The 22,296-nt window shown below is 37.3% G+C and overlaps 1 protein-coding gene across 19 annotated transcripts in view; it reads right to left on the bottom strand.

Moving 5' to 3' along the window:
• The window catches only part of LOC111264487 (calcium uptake protein 3, mitochondrial), a gene marked incomplete at its 5' end in the record, with an annotated part of 145,383 nt that overhangs the window by 106,372 nt on the left and 16,715 nt on the right, over positions 1 to 22,296 (bottom strand). For 10 of the 19 annotated variants that reach the window (XR_002682896.1, XM_022840437.2, XM_022840436.2 and 7 more), the window contains 4 exon segments: positions 5,396 to 5,467; positions 6,218 to 6,244; positions 16,707 to 16,789; positions 18,254 to 18,412. Coding sequence is in view for 18 of the 19 variants with exons in the window: in XM_022840437.2 (XP_022696172.1) it covers positions 5,396 to 5,467; positions 6,218 to 6,244; positions 16,707 to 16,789; positions 18,254 to 18,412 (341 nt within the window). 19 annotated transcript variants of the gene reach the window in all.

Genomic DNA, 22,296 nt, shown 5'->3' with positions numbered 1-22,296 from the left:
GCTCTATGTTACCATCAATGACAAGTCCTCAGCGCATGCCAACTACCAGATCATTACTGACAAAGCTCAGGTTCACGGGAAATAAACCCATCAATATTACGAGCAGCAGCAGTAGCATTATTAAGCTGCAACAGACACAGTACAGCAGCTTTACTGCGGGGTTATCGTACAGCAAGCTGCAACGACAGAGGCAGTCGTTGATAGTCGACGTGTGACACGTACAGATGTATGCAAACAGGAAACAATAGCCTTGTGATAGATTAGAGGGTAGCGTATTTGCTTTTTAATCTTTAACAGGTTGTAGTCTAGGTTCGTCTACCGTCTGATAGAATGCCTAACGGCGATACCGGACGTAAAACTCGAAACATAGAGGACAAAACAGCCAGCATTAATTGCTGCAATCTTTCCCACAGATAAATGCTGAAGGGGTTACCGCAAAATAAATGCGCCATCTATTAGCAGCTATTAGCATCTAATATCCCATCTATTAGCAGCATGTGCAGCTGCAGAAATGGCCACAACAGTGACCACACTGCGGTCGCACCTCCTGTACGTGTGACCTCCTTCTGGATAAACGTCTTCCGAGCATAGTACGTACATACACAGCAATATTACTCCCCATAATGTTTCAGATGCAATAAAAAGGTGAACAAGATTGCTATGAATGCTCTCAAGACCATACTGGAGGCTTCTATATCTACGGTTACTTTGCAAGACAAAATTGCTAGACAACTTTAATTACAAAAATTATGCCCTCTGAAACATTTTCAGCAGGAATATTATATTATATATTATCACTATCAGATATACTCATTCGTTCGATGCAGTTGGGCCATATATAGATCCTTTCCGACCGTCTGGTCTTTCTCAACCACTTCCCGGTACATAAGACTTAGGACTAAGCTCCTACTTTTTGGGGTAAATCTCATTAAAGGTTCCTGTCGACATCATATAAATAATGCATAATAACAATAATTTTCTCACCCAAGCTATAAACTGTTTGCCAATCGTCTTCGTTTAAAAGTATTTATAGATAGCTTTCACGGACCTCAGGAGGCCAACCGGACCAAAGCGCTTTTCCAATTCCAAAATAACATTTTTAGACTTTGCAAACCCGTTTTGAGAAGTCTCCTCACTAGATAAGAAAGGCGATAAATATTCGGTGCTTGTTTGGCAGTGGTTTGACCTCAGTAAACGGCAAAATATTTTATTGACATTGCATTTTTTCTTCACCCAGAACCTCAATTTCGACTCCACGTGCAAATAGTTTTGTAAGCTTTATCGATCAAGTTTTTTTCAGTGATATCAGGGTAAGGAATTTAAACATCAATGGGTATTCTCACTTTGTTAATTTTCCAATCGTTATGTTTCGTCAATTCGTCATGTTCGCACAAATTGCGCTTCAAAAAATAATTTCCAAACAGCATGAGCATGAAAAAAATTATTGCGACTAATTTTTTTTAAGTAAAACTATGAGCCGATAGTAAGTTAAAAGAAATAAAGTATTTATTAAGGGAGATAGATGCTCTTGCATGTAGAAGTTTGTAACTTCACAAAAAGAGAGCTTCTCTTTATAAGTCAGTAGTTCGCATGTTGTGTGGCGCCAAATGTTGGTAAATGGTTTTTTGTTTTTTAAAAAAAAATTCATATGATACGAACTTATGTTACAGAGAAGTAACCCTAACTCTAAGGCGGCCATGGCTAAATCCATCTAAAAATATATACGTTGGAAATTACTCTACATTCATATTTCTTTGCTTTTATTGTTATATTAATCGCATTATAATAATCATACATTAGCGATATACTGGCGGAATACCATAAGGAGTTGTTAAGTACCATTTTGAATTTGCAGTCGAGCTAACTGATAGTAAAAGACCACACTCGGTTGAAGAAAGCAGATGATTATATATTTTGTTTTATTGTTGACATAAACTAATAATATGTTGTAATCTACTTGCAATTTTCGGGTGTGGTAAGCGTTTTTGAGTCAATTTTCAAAGACAAAGCAGCCTCGATGCTTCTTGGTCATCAATAGGACTCGAGCGTGTAAATCGTGCATCTGTTCCATTTTGATGTTTCCTATACTACATACTGAACGAAATACAACATGTAATCATATTGAATATCCCGATAAATGTAAGTAAATATAAAGTGTTAAAAAGATGTAACAAAGGTACAAAAACTCTGTATGTTAATTTAAATAAGCGATACTGGCGCTGCACCTGTAGTGGGCCCTTTTAAGCTAGCGGAGAGAAAAATGATCCAAACAGGTTTTGCTAATAGTACTCAACTTCCATTCAACTAATGCGATCTGTTATAACTCGGAAGCCAGTGTTCATTAGACCTAATGTGACATATTTACGTTTATATACTATTTTATCATGCGTCTTGATTTATTTAGACAAATTAGACCACACTTTTCTCTGTTCCTTCAATTATATTACTATGTTCAATTAATGCCTATGTCTTGGAAAAGGAGCAAGCAAAGAAAAGCCTCATCTATTAAATCAATGGCGGTCTGCAGCTTTGCGATATAATAATTTCTGTCAAAAATGCATTATAACCCTAAAGCCATTGTGCGAACTAAAATTATAAACATTGCGAGCGAATTATAAACAGAGTATTATGTGAAGAAGTTGCACAGGTAATTTCGTAGACGCGGTACAGCTGCATTTCTTTTACTGCATATAGTATACCATACAGGGATTACGGCTTGCGTCAGACCTCGATAATGACCTCCTGTCCTAGAGGACTCTTCCTCATAAGCCGAGAAGGAGGGATCAACGTCCGTTACGATCAAATCTTGATCGCGAGCAAACTTCTTACATACAGAACACAGCGTACATTTCCAACAAATTGACAGAAAGTTTCACTGGATGAAGAAAATAGACTCATTTTACTATTTAAGTATCATATATTTTTCATCGTGCTTTCAAACCCCCATCTAAACAGAGACATATGTATAACTAAGCGTAACTACACAACTGGGAATAAGGGAAAGCTTCATCGACTGGGTCTGCATGTTTCTTCGCAACGCAACCTTTCTAAGAACGCATCTGTTATCAGTACTTAAAAATGAAAACGCAAGATCTGTACATTGTTATTATGATTACGACTATTCCAAGGAAGCTATACAAAACCCTGTTATATAAATATATGAAATAGCTGGTAATTTTTTGCTCCTTCGTTGTCGATTTTGGTAAAGGAACAAATCATACGTATATATTAGCATTCAACAGATGTGCAGATGGTGTTACAATACACTACGCAAAGGACATTACGTAACCTCACGTAATTTTCTAACAACCATTTAGTAAACTTTTAAATATGGATAAAAGGATTAGATTCGAGTTTACCTTATGAGAAATGCGCACTATTGCATTTTGGACGGCATAATCCACGACAATAAAAAAGAAGTCCTCGAGTCGTAAACAGCTATGAAGGGCGAATGGCATGGTTTCTCGAAGAGTGAATGTCATGTCATGTAGGATTACGATTGTAACAGACATTTCATAACACTAATAATTGTAATAATAAATCGAGTTTAAACTTCAATTCACCCGCCTGCTCCCGGCAACGCAGTGAAGACCATTTCGAATATATTACAGAGAGTAAAATTATATTCATCCTGGTAGGACATGACTGCAAGGTGAAATTATATGGAGGGAGAAAGGAAGAAATCTGAGAGAATTGCTGTGTACTGGTAAATGCTTTTAGGTATCCTTATCATCCCGCTACATTTTCATATTATTATTAGTGTTCGTCCATTTAGAAGTAGTTGTTCAGAACGTCTAGACCTTCTTATTTACCGACATGTGTCTATCTATCTGTTATCACTATCTGGTATCAGCATATGTGCATTAGATCCGTTGGGAGTTTACTTTCATTTAAATGATTAGGGTTTGGTACAGAGCTAAAATTTTGACCTTTTTCACATCAAACCCACTAAGCAATGATGCACCAACTCCTAACATGTAAAGATAAGTTGTTCTGTTAACGGACTTCACACCATATTCTGGAAATAATGGTTAGTTGAACAAGGAAACGTTGACCGAATGCTGACAAAAGTAAGCATACAGTTGACGCAGGAGTGAAAGACCAGTTATTTTATAGCAAATGAAGATCATTAGAATATGTTTGTTATTCTATGACGAGACATAACCATGCTGCTTCTACTGATTGCTGATACAAATATTACTGATTTATTGATATTATCTGCTTATGCCTTCTTTTGTTTCGCTGTGTACAATTTATATTTTATGATGTAGACACTAAACTAGAGGATGCAACACTTAGTTGCATCAAGGTTACATTAAGAGCACATTTTCGACAAAAGACTAGCACATTTTCTCACATGTTGTCGATTCTCTACTGCTGAACCACGCAACAGCAGTAAAGGATTGTATTTAGTATAGAATTCTCCCGTTTTGCTTTCTTTTCGACGTGGCTCAATAGCTTACACAATAATATTAATTTTATTAATTAATAATATTACCCAAAAAAATTATAAATGCACCTCTCATATACGGCATGCGGAGTTTTATGTTAGATGTGAAAGTCATTATGTGTAATCCTGTACGCGCTCTCTATTGTAGCATAACCTCACTGATAATTCACAAGCAACGCACGTATTAACTACCGGCCTACTTTATGACTTACAATTTTTGCATTCATAGCTTTCGGTCCAGAAAATAACACTATTGTCGATTGACTAGCTACTTGCTGCCCACTTTCCTTATGTCAACATAAATATCTCAGCGTTTCGTGTATAACTTCCAGTACCCCCGTCAAGCGTTCCTTTAAATGTTTGATCCTCAGCACGAAACTAAGTGTGTTTATGCTCAGTTCTAGGCCTAGCCCACACTATGCATCTAACTTTACTTGTACACTATAAAGGAAACAATTCTAGCCCCTTCGCTCTAGTCTTAGGATTTTAGAAATTAGCATATGCAGCCATTCAACTTTCACATGCACATTTTCTCAATACATTACATATCAGTGAATCTTTCATTATCTATATTCACACTTAGCATGTGTAACCTATTACCTACGCCATTTCTAGTCTTCTTCGATAGTTTGCTGAAAGCTGAATCTATTTCTATTACACTAGATGTGCCAAGCGTTAACCGTAGGCTAGCAGCCTTTCATTAAAAACCACGAGCACACAATTGGCCGGGAGAAATCTTAATGCATTTGCTACAGGCTAAATATGAGCAACTATATAAGTTGGTCTATTATCAGTATGACAATTCTGCAGTCACCAGAATTTTCAAAATACAGTATCCGAGGGATTAACGGTATGAGCTGATAACCTTTTCAAGTAGATTTTACTAAAGCCTCCATTCTTTTTGAATTAAAAAACAGAAAATCGAACTTCATTGTTAGGACTTACTTTTTTTTTATCGACCGACATGAACTGACTTGTCTGCCCCCGAAGAAAATGGAGCGCCAACATCGCCATCACCTATGGGATGAAAAACGAGAGACAACCGAATGAATAAAACAAAATCAATGAACTAAATTCAAGGAATAGTCACTGAAGAAATATAAAATAGGCGAGGATAACAGCAGCAAACAGAATGTAAAAAGAAATAGAAGCAGACTAATTGAATGATCGACCCAGACCAACTTTATGGATGTGATGTCCGTAAACTTTAAGTGCGTATATATGTACAAGGGTCTAGGAAGCTAAACAGGGTGAAAATAGAAATTCGCAATCATGCAGAAAATAAGCTTGCAAGAGAAAACTAGGTTTACACTTAAAGAATGGTATGACCTTCCTTCAGGATTTTTTCAACAACTTTAGCATATCTTTTTCCTAAAGGTGCGCCTGTCCCTTTTAGATCGTCTACGCATTCAATGAACATATCTACATTTTGCTCACCGCCCGAGTACGAAAAGTTTTTAGCTAACCGCGCCCACATGCAAGTTCAAAAGTTGCATCAACATTACGAAAGTAATTTTCTAAAGTGCCAAGCTTCCTTATATTGGGGAGGACTGGATCAGCCTTATGGTTCGCTAACGAGAACGAGCATTTTACAACCTTTAGTTTTGAGTTTTTATAGACGTAAGCACGAATTTATTCATATTATGCTTTTTAACGTCCCAGTAAAGTTAGTAAGGCTTAGTTTATTAATTGATTTCTATTGTATATATAAAGCAAAAAAAAGCAACAACGGCATCGGATATACATTATGCATAAATTAGTACTTACAGAGTTTGAGTGAATGATGAAGTAGGGCTAACGATGGCGCCAGAGGAAAGATACGTAGCACTATAATAGAGCTTACAAGTTCTAGTGTGATAATTAATTTAAGAATGGTGTGATTTGAATGTATATATGGTCAGCTTTTTCCTTTCCTTGCTATGATTAATGTAGGCTAGTGAATATATCTGCTTCTCTTATTACATAAGGTCATAGGATTCTCAATAATTTAATTACTGGTATTTTTGACAATGTTTAGAGACACTGAATATATTTCAATATAATATTTTCAATTTTTTATACAGAGCTTCTCTTTTTTGTTCTGATTTGACACCGGATCCTGTAAAAACTGCAGTTACAAAATTAATAAGCCCAAAGCATTCAATTACACATAGATATAAGCTAGCACTCATATATATGCAAATATTTTGCAAACGAAATTTTGATTAATATTAATCAAATCTAACTTTAGGTGTACCTAAACTGCACTTTTTAAATACCACTGGCAAAACAGTTGTAAAATAATCACGGAACGGATTTGTTTAATAAAAAGAATTAGTTGAATAAACATTTTTAGAGTGTTCGAAAAATTTTCTTTTTTTACGAGTTTCTTCATTTTTTCTGAAAAAAAAAAGCGAAGAAACACTTCAAAGTAAATTCCTCACGCGTAGAAGTGTGAACTAATAAAATGAGATAGGTATTGACGAACTACGGAGTGCCTAGAATTTTGTCGAAATACTCTGGATATGAAAAAGTTGAAGACCAGAAACCCTTAGTATGGCAAAGAAAAGGTTATCAGTAGTTAGTCATGTTAAACACACCTTCATCAAGCATGACTTCATGCAACTTCAACAATTTCATGCTGTGTTATTTAAAATTTGTACATGTTTATCTCTTCACCACTGTTTTGCCTGAAATTGCAACGAGGTTAAGAATTCAATATTAAATCTTAAAAAAACGCGTTTTAAAGAGAGCAGCGTATGCTCTCAGTCGCTTCTACAGATTTATTTGTTGGAAATTACCACTAACCTTCACAATAAGAAAACACACTTTTAAAAATGAGTGAGCTTTTCCTTAAGGTTGTATAAAACACTGATATTCTTCTTCACAGTGCAAAAAATGTATATTACAGGTTAAGCTGACTGAATAGCTCGAGGAATATACTGGCTGACATCCAAATCCGGTGAGACCGCGAATTTAGTATTTAGAAAGGATTGCGGGTCGATTGTCAAACTTGTACAGTCTACTTCAAAGTGTAACTACTACTATTACTAAAAAAAACACTTGTTTGAGTAGCACTTTACTTTGCTTAGGACGTCCGGGCATATGACAGTCAGATTAATATTTAAAGTTATTGGACATGATCTAAGCAGGTTGATCTTATGAATGAAATACATTACCCACTTTATTTTCAATTATGGTTTGATTTTCGCCTGCCAGGGCTTTCGAAATGATGGCCTCATATTAGATAATTCCAAATGATATAAGGCTTCCTTGCTTCTGTAATCTGAGCTGACTGGTGAGCATACCCGCAATACAGTTGCTCGATAATTCCGTTTAGTTAGAATTAAGACGCGAAATAATTTGAAACTAGTAAGACAGAAGTGGTGAAGGCGCTTGTAAACAATATCACCGTTAACACTTCCTTGACCTTCAACATCTTTATTGCTGCTTCTATTGGCTGATCCTTCAGATTTCCATAAGGTCCGATCAATCCACCTTATAGCCGTAGAATTATATAATGTTATTTTGCAATGAGGCATTTATTTTCGAATGGTAGACTGTGCCGCCTAGCCTTATTTCCATGTAGGTCTTCGGCAGGTCGCTTATATAGTTGGAGAAAATTTAGAAATTATGACCATGTCTAGGACCGTCCGGCCTGTTATGATACGCCATCTTCAAATATGTTTAACAGTAAAAAAATGCCGGTTGTTTGCCATACCTTTGTTTTATAGGATTAGGTAATACAATCGTTTATTCCGACAAAGGGCGTTCTTTATCATGCACTTTCTAAAACATACGATACTGCTCTGCAATTAAAAACTGATCAATTTCGCTTCACTAATTTGAAGGGTTTCTCCATATAAAGAATTATGGCTGATCCGATTTTCTTTTCACTCAACTCTATGCTACCAGTTTTTGGAGTACTTCGTCGCATGATTAATTTCGATTGGTGATTAAATTTAGTATTGGTGTTTAATTCGAGTAGACGGAGTATTAGCATCGGCGTTGTACAAATAGAGTCCACAATTTGAAAGAAATTATAGAACGTACACTCTTATAAATGTGCAGTTAGCAAGCAACGGCCTTTGTCCTTGTAGCCTTTTTCACTTTATAAAACGTAAACTTCCAGTAAGTGTACTGTAGTAATGAGCTTGCTTATTATTTAAGTCATTGATTTCGGCCATATTTTCAAATATGTAAAGAAGTAATACCAAGGTACTTGTAGTAATACCAGTTCGGTTTAAGGCCTTCCCAGTGCATTCACTTTTGGACTACATCATCAAAACCGAATGAGGAATGGTCACAAGGCATGTTTTGAGCTAATACCGCCACCATCGCCTCATGATAGAAACCTGAGTGAAGGACAAAAAATTCTTGATATGACTAGTAAGTGAAAAATATGCAGGCCATTCATATTGACTTGAGTTGAAAATTGCGCATGAAAAGTAAATAATAATTTGTAACTGTATCTTTTCAAATAGCCTAAACAGTGTACTTTCAGTAAATAAGTGCAAAATAACGTTGAATCTTCTTAAACATCTGCTGAAGTGCGCACAGCCTTTTAGGAAGCTAATCTCCATGTCATTCAGCAAATGAGTTCTTTTGCACACCCTCTGCTTTCGGTTTTAAACAACTGTTTCAGTTTCCACTTACTTTCCTTGAAAGTAATGCCAATATACCGCATACAGCTTCTGATACGAGCTACTTTTTCCCGATAAAAATAAAGAAAGCAAAGACAATTTGCATTACAATTCGATGAAAGAGAACGTGAGAATCGACAAAAGGAGCATGCTATTCGACATTAGTATTAACATCAGAGCGTATTGCTACTATTTCAATACTGCGCGCTTACCCGGCATAGCTATGCTATTAGATCTCTTTACATTCAAAACAGGTCCTAGCTGCTAGTCAGTAAGAAAATAACGGTGTTCACGTTGGTGCTTGACAGAATTAAAGTTCTTGTACGGAGGTGAACCATACCAATAGTCAAGTAATAGTAAAAGGGAATTCCGCACCATCTATTAACTGTTTGAGGATATTTACCCAACAATATTTAGTGAATAATATTTTGACCTTATTGTAAGATACGCATTTCCGTCTTGACTTTACTGGTAAATTTTTTTTTAATCCTATATATATATGTACATACATATGCATGTGAGTGAAAATTAGGTAGTTCCTGTTTTCGCATAAACCCTCGCTAGGAGGAAACTTATACGGACCGTAATGTAAAGAATTCGACAAAAAAACCGTTTCAAAGGTACAGTTCTAATGTGAGATTCGTGCCTAACTTTCGTAAAAACAATAGCGCAAAAAGATTTTATCAGTATCAGCTGCTTCTGAATTCTTTTCAAGCATGAAGCAACAGGCAATTCTTGATTCATTCTGTGTGCAAAAGTTCACAGGCACTTTCTCTGGTTGTTTACGATCATATACTTTCGTTGTCAGTGAAACCAAAGTTGCAGTTCGTGTTTGTATTCTGACTGTTGTACTCAGTAAAGATATGTTTCCTTTATAACGGCATATTTATTACCAAAAAATCTGTACATGTTCTGAAAACTATGAGAAGACGGTCCGTGGTTAGTTGTGTCATATAGTACGTCAAATGTTCTTCAGAAATAAGGGCCACCCGCTCAGTTAGTGCTACGTAGGCTGAGCTGAAATTTTGGAACAAACATTCATGCCCACTTGTAGCCCACATTTGGAACTGTTAGATCTATCAAACAAAAGTCTGACATATCTCGACACAACTACGTCGACTTGCTTACTCTCATCGTCGAAGTATTTATACTTATGGATATGGATCGGAATATTGTCGAAAAGTTTGTGAGCGGCTCAGGCCTCTAATTTGAAAAAACCCTTGAACCGAGTCACAGTTACTTTGAATAAACACATATGTCTGAGATGGACCTGACGGATGTGTTTTAGAGGGCTGTCTTCACCGAAGATGCAGACTTCCTCTTCAAGCTCAGAGACGGATAGACCGGGCGGTTGGATTGATCACGACTCTGGTTGCTCATCACGAGATATGGCTTTGAACTCATCGAGTAAAGCTGACGGAGTTGCACCAGGGGCTCGCATATTGTAGTATTTTATGCTAAAGGCGAACGAGGAAACGGCTGAGCCAGGCGCTTTCAGCAAACGCGCGGACAGTCGCTCCGTAACTGTGGGCATCGCTTGCTCCACCAGCTTGTTCGCTTATGGACGGGCTATAGCAGATACTACGTGTAAATGCTAAAGCGTCTCAAGTATTCCACAATGTGTCGGAAGTAGCTTGCATCTTCCGTGACTACGGCGTTTATGACCCCGTAGCAACCTTGAAGAACAGACAATATCTTTTGCGCGACCCGGACTGTCATTCGCCGAGCTAAGAGAATGTGAACGAAACGAGTGCTGTAATCTACTGAAATAAACAAGAAAGCACGCCCTGGAATGCGCAGTAAACCATTTAATATACGCCAAACTTAGCAAAAAAACCGTGCCCGGCGGATCCACGGGTATATGGGACAGCCAACTGTACTCGGGTCTTTTCTTTAAAAGACTTCGTAACTGTGAAGAAACTACCGGCTTTAGAATGTAGCGTGACACCAATCGGTAGAAAGTCTTCGTCAAGCGCGGGTTACCTTAATAACAGAGAGCGAACGCCACTGGCTTAGCTGACCAACGGACTTTCGGTCGGAGATATTCGATCCCGGAATGGTAAAATGTGGCTCCAGGTAAAGGGAGTTCGGTCATTATTCCGTCCTGGAATGACAGAGCAACCTTGCCGCCCCTTTAAAGCGTACTGGCACCCAGTGCGGACTTCACGGAGTTCGTGCATCACCCATATAAGCACGGATGAAATTCTGCAGCATTGATGAAAACTACAGCCTGCATTCGACTTCTCCGGCAGGGATAAGTTTCTAAAACGACAATCCTTCCGCACTGGCCACTTCGGCCCAGGAAGCTTGTCCTCTAACGCTCGCCAACTGTCCATTTTAAAGCTGTTGCCTAGTTTCGAGCCTGGATAGAGCAGCGATTCGTCCGGTTCACCTATCGACAACCTGAGAGATGTCAGAAAGGACTGGGTGCGGCATAGAGGCATTTTGTTGGGAAACGTGTATATATATATACGTGAGCATATAAGATCTTTTGGCCTGTTAATCGTTAGCTGCCAACGCTCGAAACTTATCATTGCGAAACTTATACAGTTTTTCTTAAATGTATAAAACTAGAGTTTGTCTCATTCTTTTGTATCTTTGATTTTTTTTGTCGGTGCCTATTGGTTAGTTTTTATTAAAACAGGGGCTTCCAGTAAGAAATCGAATTACCTGGTACCTTAAAGGAAAAACTTGTTTCTGGAGAACTGATTTCCCCACCATTTCCAATAATTGAGCGCGGTGGAGCGATAGAGTATAATATGGCCAAAATCTCGGTGCACCAGTGCAGAGAAAAATGAATTAGTATAGAGTCGAAAATTTAGTATAGAAAGTAGAAGCCGAACTGTACTTGGGATTGACGCGATCTTGTTACGTATGGTTGATATATGTTGTCTATTAAGACCAGGAAAATAGTCAGTGAAGCTTTGTTGTTGTCTTAACATAAGTTATGAACTAGGAGGATTTAAGTATGGGCAAGGCTCAGAGTCTGCCATTAAAGCAGTTATATATGTAATAAGCTTTTGGTTGCAATAATTAGGTTCACACGTGTTGGGCTATAAGGGAAGGTCTTGGTTGTGCCTCTGAAATCTTTCATCTAAACACTAATTCTATGTGTATCAGACTCAGGGACGGATGACATGTTCTTTTTTAAAAAAAGCCGTACCATTTGCTTATATTCGAATTCGAACTTCAGGCTTATGGCTGAGGTGGAGCCTCAGTTCTATTTTTTAATTTAAATTTTCAAGACACATCTGTTGGAAAACGTATGCTATGTGAGGGCAACAATACTTTGATAGAGCGGAGACCCGTTTGATTGCCAATCTAGAACGTCAGCCATTCAAGTGGCTAGCGCAGCACAACAGCCCGACCACGCTATACCGATAAAGTAATATGGGTCTCAAAAAAAGGACGCGCAGAATTCTGACAACCGAAGACAAAAAGCACCGGTTACGCAGTCCGTTTTAGGCAGTGCGTGTCAACTTGAGGGGAGCTTTCGACTCAGCATTCACGGACAAAGTTATGCTCACGCCGGTTGAAATGGATTTCTCTAAAAAGGTGCTCATTCTTCTCGCTGCGATTCCCCAAATAAAGAGAATAACTATCGACAACGGAGTAACCGAATTCCTCTTCTTTGCATAACAACTGGCCTGGCTTAGAGAGAGAGAACTTAAGCTCACTTTTATTCTCGATTTCGCTAAACGACCTACCTGATTAAACAAATGTACCAAGAAAATTTTAGAGACCAGACGCTTTAGTGATATACCGGCGGAACATATTCCAAGCGCAGCAAGCTCTAGCTCGGCTGCAAGCGACAGTCAGTGATTACCAAGATGTAAACGATGAAGTTTAGCAAAGGCAGTAGGACAGCGGCCAGCGACACTTTATCCCTTTTCAGATAGCCACATGCTTATATAAACCGATTTCCATATTTTTCTAAACCGCAAGAATTCCACTGCGCACATTACCGAAAGATGCAGGAACGCAGTGTTGGCGCAACGGGGGGTATCAGACCATTGTACGCTTGTTCCTCGTAACTGATCTTCGCTTGTTTGCTCTTAAAGTAGCTCCGATTGCAATATTCGGAATACGCGTCACAAGATTTTATACCGGAAAACCTCGCACAAATAAATTGCGTCGAAGTCTTGTTTTTCAGAAAAACACTGGGGCTACACATAGTGACCCGAAATCACTTCGCGTATTTTTTAGCAAACTCGTCACTGCTGTTAGAGTATTTAGGTTGTCGCTTTGAACTCCCAGCAAGGGAAACCTTCAAGCCCAATTTTCCTGTTCAGTTAAACTTCCTGAACTGGGAACAAACGTTCATGGGTATTGATGAATATCTTTCGTTTCGAGTACGATGAGGAATAACGAACGGAATAAGAAGGAACGGAATAATACGAACCGACTAAATAGACGTGTCGTCATCTTCTTTGCCATGCATGGGTTCCATCATAAACTTTGCAGGAAACCAGGTTTCCACACGCTTGACGATACATGTAAGTGTTCCACATGCGAGGCCAATTGTGATAGATACCATGCTGTTTGTTGCCTCCTGGTACCATTTTTAGAATATCTGCGAAATCATTATACTACTAATTACTAAAAAATAGTTTTATACACTCAACAAGACTCATATGATCTTTATGACCAAAAACGTTTGGAATGGCTCTGTATACTATGCCTGATATTGGGATATTATATTAGTGACCAATATTTATTAACCTTTTAAAGGTGAGCAGATAAAATTTGATTTATTAACTTTTAAGTAAACGTATGTGTCTCATGTTTAGTCGGCTAGGAAGGCCTAACTACACTCGGAACTATCCTCTTCTCGATATATATATATATATATCCACTAGATATTTTTGTACGTCGCGTGATTAATTTCTACTTGAAGGGTTTCGCCACCGCGGTTCGCTTCGCGTGAACACATTAGATTGTAGACAAATTGCAAACACGACGTACTGTTTTTCGCCATGATGAGTTTGCGGTTTTGTTTTGGAAAGATCTGGCTTTTTCGAGGTACCTAGAGTACTGAATGAACACATTCCCGCTATGAGAAAGGATTTGCCAAAATGTATTCACATTTAAATGCTTTGCCTTTTATATATTAGGTTGCCAAACAAGTATTGACTCTTTCAAGCTAAAATTGAAGCAAATATTTTTATATTATAAGATAACACTACCAAACTAAGCATTCGCCGTTCTGTCAATTTTCTGGTTATCCACCATTGTAAAGCATCTGTGATTTCCGTACGAAAATTCGTAACAATTGGATTTTGTATCCCTTCATTGAACCTAAATTAACACTAATAAGGAAGTTTTGCAGAGACCAAATAAAAGTTTGATGGTGCAAGATCCACGCTTTTGGAAAGTTTTTCATCCAAGCCCTCGTGATTGTTGCTACATAGCGAAATATGTATGTGGCCTGGCATTGTCATGGTAGAAGATAACATTTTTTCTTTTTACTAGTTCCGGTTGATTTTTTCGATGCTTTTTTATAATCTTGTCAGTTATTGACAGTAAAGCTCCATATCAATCAGTCACTTACCAGGCAGTAGCAGCTCATAATGCACAATTCATTTTTAATTCCCTAAATACATAACACCCCCTCCTTTCGCGTCAGTCTAAATTTTGCCGCGAATTATCGAGTACATTGTTTTAATCTTCTGCACAATATTTTTGTATACTATCTACTTTTTATCATATGTGACCAGCCGCTTTAGAATTGGCTCTATTTGGTTGGGTGTCTTTAGAGCTTCGCAGATGGAAATGTGATGTAGTAGTTCTTTTGTGTCAATTAGTAGGGCATTAAAACAAGTTGTAGAGTTCTTCAAAATAGTTTAAAACTGTATAATGGTAGGTGTTTAGTCTCTTATGGTGTCGTGGCTACTCATGTGTCGATCTTGCTCAACTTTCACAATAACTTTAACAATTTTTTTATAATCAATTGACTATTACGAAGAGCATCTTTGACATAGAAATTTCTAGAAAAAAATTAATACAAGTAATTTTGGGCGTTTTTTCGATAACTCATATTGTTATAAACAACACAGACCTGTTTATGGGCTAATGTCGCATTTGTGCCTTTATTGTAAGAAGATTGTAACGTAGCGATTTATTTTGCCGAAATTTCATTCATCTTCAAGGCGCTCTATCTGAAGCCTGAATAAAAGCACTCCAACGACTTTAGCACGGATTTTAGATTTCAAATTACACTAACGACAACCTAACGTGACTTACACTACCTGAAATACATGGCCTGGAAGTCATCTACCGTCAATACTTAGGTCAATGTAAAAATTAATAAGTTCAAAAATTAATAAGACGTTTAAGTTTCAAGTTTTTCAGCAAGATTGAATACATCGCTGTACTAAACACTCTACAATTTTTCCAAAATGAACAACGAGCGCTCATTAGGTGACAAATAAAATGAACCATTCCGTAAAAATACTACGAAATTCTTATGGTAACGAAACAGAGTAAGTTTTAAGCACTTTCAGGAGACAGACAGAGGTCCATCGTGGACGATGCTTGCCCTGAGAAGCCTGATACAGCGATCATGGTCGAAAACGTGAGGCGGAATGAACAATTCACGCTTCCCAACCGTAGAACCGTCATAAGAAGCAGCAAAAGGGAAAGATCTCAACTGGCTCACGACAGGTCATTTTTGAGAGACAGTTTGGGCGTCAGAAGGTTTGCGGTAAAGGTGGTGCCAAAGTAGCTGTGTTCGGCAGACGAATACTTATGAAGATGTGTATTAGGAAAACTCTTTTAAAAGCTTCCAATTTGCTTGAATACATCATTACGGGTTATCAGATGTAAGTTTACATCTACAACGAGTAGACCAAGAAGCTACGTTCCCAGTATGGATTCAAAAATGATCCCTGACCGAAAAAATCGCTTGACAGTTCGTAATCGTTTTCTTTGATCGTCGGAAAATTGTTCACCATAAATTTATGCCGCTTAGCTTTACGATCTCCAAAAAAGATTATTAAGAAGTTTTACAAAGATGCGAACCTTTGTAGAGACCAAAACTGTGACGTAATAAGTTCTGGATTCTCTATCATGACAATTCACTGGCCCACACTTCATTAACAGTGCAGCAGTTTTTGCAAAAAAAACTCAATGCGTATGTTGTTGCAGCCCCGATAGTCACTGGACTTAATCTCCTGCGACTATTCCCAAAACTAAAGAAAATATTAGAGGAAACATTTTAACGCGACAGAAGAAATCACTGAAAACAAGAAAACTGAGAACTGTCCGGACTATCTAATTTAAATGGTATAAATAAATATTCATCAATCTGGAACAAAACGACTCGCTCATTTTTTGAATAAATGATTATATATATATGTGCTCAAATACGCCACCCATAATTTTTGAGATTATTGCGCTGCTTTAGGTAGACAACAACGGCTCGAAATTTCACACAACTACACGAGCCATCATGTAATATAAGTATTTTCCTAAAGGTGTTTTGTACTAATTTAGGTGATCTTTATCTTCAAAAATCTTATTGTATTTGTTACGCTCTAATTTATTTTACGACAAGCAACTTTACACATGATTTATGACTGTTCTTTTAACGAAGCTCAAGAGCAGAGTTTGAGATACGCAATTATTTTACCTACCACTAAGAACTCGTTCTTGTCCACTCTTTGGTTGCCATCCGTGTCAAACATGTTGAACGCTATCCTGAATCCAGAGTGCGGTTCTGAAACACCGATAGCCAACGACAACTAACGGTTAAAAAATGTTGTTCTTTCATTGTTGTCAACAATTGGAGTATAACAATATAGCAACATAGGACTTGCAACAGGTAGCTTCATCTGTCTTCGATGTGGTCATGTTCGCAGCATAAGCACAAGTTAGGTGTGGCAAGTGTAAAGTTGTGAAACAACTAGCTTATGTGTCCACTAAACATCCGATTGTTATCGATCGAACCCACATTTTGCAAAAAAATACGAAAAAAAAATCGCAAATATCGGCATATATCTGAATCAGATGAAATTAACAAGGATTTTTCAAAATGTAACATGAATAGTTTTCGCTTGTATTATGGAGTAGCCTATAGTGACAAACACAAGTCAATAAGGTCAGATTGATAAGGCCTGATTGATCATTAAGAGCTGTTTTTTTGATTTATTGTAAAGAGTACTTTGTCTAACACCTGCAAAACCCGCGTTTTACATAGTTACAACCAATGTATGCTTTCAGCTATTTCACGTAGACCAATTGAGCATCTGGGCTTTCCTATGCGGAAGCCACCACCCACCGTTCCCTCTCCAGTTCCTTCTATGTGATTCATTTCGAACCGTACGGATCTTCGTTTAGTCTATATCGTGTAAACTTCTGATAGGGAGTGTCAGATCCCACCGGGACAGTCTGTGGTATCCGGTTCCACAAAGTCCTTAATGAGTACTATTTGCCTATAAAGCATTTTTTTCTATCAACACAAATATATGTCAGTATATAGTATAGTTCGGTATATAAAAATAGTTGAGTAAAAATATTTGTAATTTAATAACAAATATTTTGCCACCATAAAGTAGCTTCTAGAACGCAGAGTCAAAACGATCCAAATCTACAAGCAAACTCTGCTTTACGTTCTTCAAGATTGGTCCATTATTAGAGTTTGTTGACATTAAAAAAAAAATGTAATATTACACTTGCTGATTTTTTTTATAATCATACATTATGAAAAGAAGTGGCAGTCGACAACACCCAGTACCGCAACTTTATTTCATCGAAAAAGACCCGCCTAGATTGATATGTATGGATATATTTATACTACGTATCCTTCAGCCTTAAATCCATATGTTAAGAATAATAAAATAAAAGTAATTCTAACCCATAATTAAAAGCTTTTAATGTTACTTGTTTAGTTTAAAAGTTTTGGTACTATGAACTAATGCGGTTATAAACAGAACGGCTTGAGAAATTCTTTTAATTACCATACATATGGCCTACAGGAACTAACCGACATTTCTGTACGCAACGCCTTGCTATTTAATTTAGTCTTATTTTAGGCTATTATATTTGGCTCACTAAGTACTCTGTAAACGGCAGATCTTTTGGGAGACGTATATACAGTTCGTTGGATAAATGACATTTAAGAAAAACTACATCTTAAGTAATCAAAAAAACAAGTCTTCTAAGACGAAGCTGTTATACTTACTGGTTAAAACGGAGAGTAAAAACAAGTATTCAGTGTACGAAATGATTCCTGTGTCATTCAGCTCTCGGAACAACTTGGTACTGCCCTTTTTTTTCGACGGGGTTACATCTGTCATCTTATCTAAGTCTTTCCGACTTAGCTTACGCCGGCTGATACGAGCTGTAAACAGAAACGATAAGACAGAACTATCTTAATCCATATGCGCAGTTCTCTGTTTATTGTTGCCTAATATAGTAATAATACCTAAACTGATTCTAAAGACTTGTTTACACAAGCCGAAGCGTTGAAAAAATTAAGCAGAATCAAATTTTACTAATAAAGCATACAAGAGTGTAAACCAGTTGGCTACATACAAGCTGATGATTCCAAGCATGAGATAAACAAAATTTTACCTCATGTATATGCCTTAGTTTGTAAGTAGCTAAAAAAAAGAAGTGACTGTCTTTTTTCAGATCAATAAAAGAATGATGAAACAGACTTCGATTTAAAAGGATTTAATGTAACTATGATTTAGATTAGGTTAAGCACACTAAAAGTCAAATTTATTCCTGTTAAAACAAGCTGACGGAATAATGAAAATAAGTAACGAATTAGGATAAAAGAATCAATTATGGTGTATTCTCTAAATTATGTCAGGCTCCTTGCAACATCAACGAACACAATGAGTTAAATCGAAGGCGAGGCAGGTGCGCAACAAAGCTCGCTGGTTGGACTCAATAGTGCCTAAAAATCCTGCGCTTGCAAAACAAGTAAGTACCGTCGCGCCGGAGGCGTAACGACCACATTGCGCAGATTCATTATTAGACGTATCTGCGACGGTACAGTGAAGAACGTACTTGCTTACAAGACTTAGGGACACGTAACAGCATTGAATTGAACCCACATACCTTGTTTCGTGCTGAAAACCAGCAGTGAGAAGTAATGTCAAACCTCGTAAGTAATAAACGTCAAACACGAAAAGCGTTTTTTAGATTTATGAATAGACGTTTCACTGAGCAGCCGAAGAAGTACCGTAAATATATAGAAATATAAAAAGTACACAGGTACAGTTTTTGCTGGCGGTGTATAACATCACCTGGTAATCCATTAAATCATTTACACTTCAGTAGTGTGCTTGGTAGGAACGGGTAGTTCAAATCGAGAAGCATCCACTCCAAAAAAAAATTATAAACAAATTATGTGCATTGTAGAAAGTTTGACAGATTTGATTAGTATTAAAGCGACAGTCGACAGCCGCTCAGTAAAACTAACTACCCAGAGGCCAGAGTCCTGCGCCCCACGACTTGTTCTGTTTATCTACAAAATCTGTATCATCTGAATCACACTGGCATTGTGTAGTATCAGGCTCTCTTCGTCTCATACTTGAAACTAGTTCGAGTTATTACCTTGCTTGGTCGGGAAAAAGATGACCTCAGACACGTTACTAAGTTGGCTAACGATTTGCAATACAAGAAGTTTAATCACCTAATACATCGGCTAAAAGCTAACTAAGTTAAAAAAAAGTAACTTCGACTCTAAACACACAAAGGCAAACACAGCTATTACATGTTACACATTATTTTTTTTATTGTCGCATGTCCTGTATCTACTTTAAGGTGCTTACGCACAAAATATCTTCGGCGTAGATTTCTGTCTCAACAAAACTAACTCACAAATGGTTCTTTTCCACTAACGATATCGTTTTTTTATAACTTACAATTAATTAATAATATTATTACTCCCTTACAATTAGAGCCTTCGTTGGCAAACTTCTCAATGTTTATCATTTAAAGTTCGCTATCCAAGTTAGAATTCAGGCACTTCTGATTCCCAGATAATCATCTTACTTATATCTTAGACTATCGTGCAAGTTCAATAAGTCATCAAATCCTAACTTTGCATATCCAAAGTATGGACCAACACTTGATAAAGATGTAGTTTAACAGTACGTATGTATAGGAACTTTTGAAGCAAAAGTTAAATAAGAAATAACGCTTGGACAAAGACAGTGAGGTAGCAAGGCGCACTACAGTGTTCTCTTATGGCTTGCAGAGTTCGGGACTATTAATCTGCGTGTAGCTTTGCTCCAAGGCTAATTCTCCTGCAAAAACAGATCTCAAGTTGTTGACTAACGACCATCTGTGCTGTACTACTGCATTTTTGTCGTATTTAAAACGTTTGTCTAGCATGTCAGGGTGCTGTCATTCAGCGGATAGCACAATCGAGCTCTCATCAGTTGAAAAGTTCGTCACAATACATAACATAAAGTAATTATAGGCATTTAATCGTATCTTTCCTTAACGATTCGTCTGTGATCTACAGGAGATACCAGAACTATAAACCGACGCGAATATACAAAAAAATTGCAAATAAAGCTCGATTTCTGACCAGTAGAGCGATGAAGATACGAGATAGGGTCTTACATGGTAAGACCAGTGCCAGAGAACTTTTTTCCAATAACAATTCGCTTGAACTGAACTAAAATTTGCAAAATAATGAATTAACATTACAGTATCAACAGAATAGACCACGAACTGCAAATGTACTACGTATGACATTTTTACGGAAAAAGCCTTTAGCAATGATGCTTCATTTCGTGTAGATAAGAGTACAATTCTTCATTAAATGTCTAATAGAAACTGGAAATATTACACTCACTAAGCAGTAGGGTGGATGTCTTAAAGAGGGATACATATGAAGAATGATACTTACAAACTAGCGCAAATTGTTCTGATAAATGGGTTTCAAGGGATATACTTAGATTTAGGTAATATGCATGATTTTAGATACACGGATTTGATTCGGCGATAGGTATGTGGATGTTAGCCTGCGTACAACACAGCACAAAACTTCATCCATGTTATTCAGGTTAGTCCCGCATATCTAGACGAAGGTATCGTGAGCTCATAGAATATTATGCGAATCCATACAAATATTACAAATATTATAAGTATCGATAATAAAAATCGTAAAAAGCTCTAAAAGGCTTTTTTTGAAGTATCGTGACGTTTAGTTGTGTTGAAGAATAAAAACAGCCTCAAATATAAACGCGTTGATTCCGACTAGTTGTAAACGACTTAATGAGATTGCAGCTGTAATCCCTGATCAAATTTTTCATATTTGCTCCGCTAGGGCTTACGGAATAAGTCTGAATAAAATAAGTGATGCTAGAGAATGTCGGTTCGAATAAACCTTTTCTACGATAGTGTCTAAATTGTCTTGAATTAGATGTTGCCTCTAGGCCTCTAGGCATTACTTCCTTTGCGGCACAAATCTAAGTGTGTCTGTTTGCGCCCAGTTTTGAAGCCTAAACCACCTCAGCTTGTGTCCCGAAGTATAGTTGGTAAATGCTTTAACATCGTGCTACGAAGGCACCACGATCTTGTTTACAGAGGATGAGATAACTATCGGTGGCCACTTCTTTTGCAATTTTTTATGAACATATATGAAAAAGAACCACTTCATATTTCTTTGGCACACTGGGCAATTTTTTTTTTCGATGCACAAATTAGCAAAAGCTACTACAGGAGTAGACAATTTAATCACGATTTCCTTTACAGTAGTATTGCATCATTAATAGATGGCGTGAAGTCACAGAAGAACCCAGCCCCGTAGTTGCTTTGCCTGTCGTTTTTACATTTACAGGCTCCCACTACAACTGCCTTATTGAAGTGATTCTATTTTGCGATGCAATCGACGTGTCCCTTGTCTTAATTATTTTTTTATTCTGGTATACTTATATCTCATATATTTCTAGTGATTAGTTATATCCAACACAACTCAAAAATCTAATAGAATTACCCAGCTGTACTAATCCCGTTACTTACTGTGGTAATTTCATTTTTTTATTGAAAGCTTCGAGTAGTCTCGTTTCCTTCTTGTAAGGGTCGCAATTCTCACATTGCATGTAATCCGTTCTTATATTTCCCGTATCTTGTGACTCGAGAAAGTAGTGATCTCCAACATTCTTTGGTACATACTAAATTAGATATTACTTCCTCAAAATCAACAAGGAACTACCACGGTGTAAACAATACTTAATTAGTCAGCAAATCAAAGGCGCG

The sequence above is a fragment of the Varroa jacobsoni genome, unplaced genomic scaffold (genome assembly GCF_002532875.2).
Source record: "Varroa jacobsoni isolate VJ856 unplaced genomic scaffold, vjacob_1.0 scaffold_866, whole genome shotgun sequence".
Lineage (NCBI taxonomy): Eukaryota > Metazoa > Arthropoda > Arachnida > Mesostigmata > Varroidae > Varroa > Varroa jacobsoni.
Note: the sequence above shows the minus strand (reverse complement) of the source record. Positions and strands in the feature narration are given on the sequence as shown.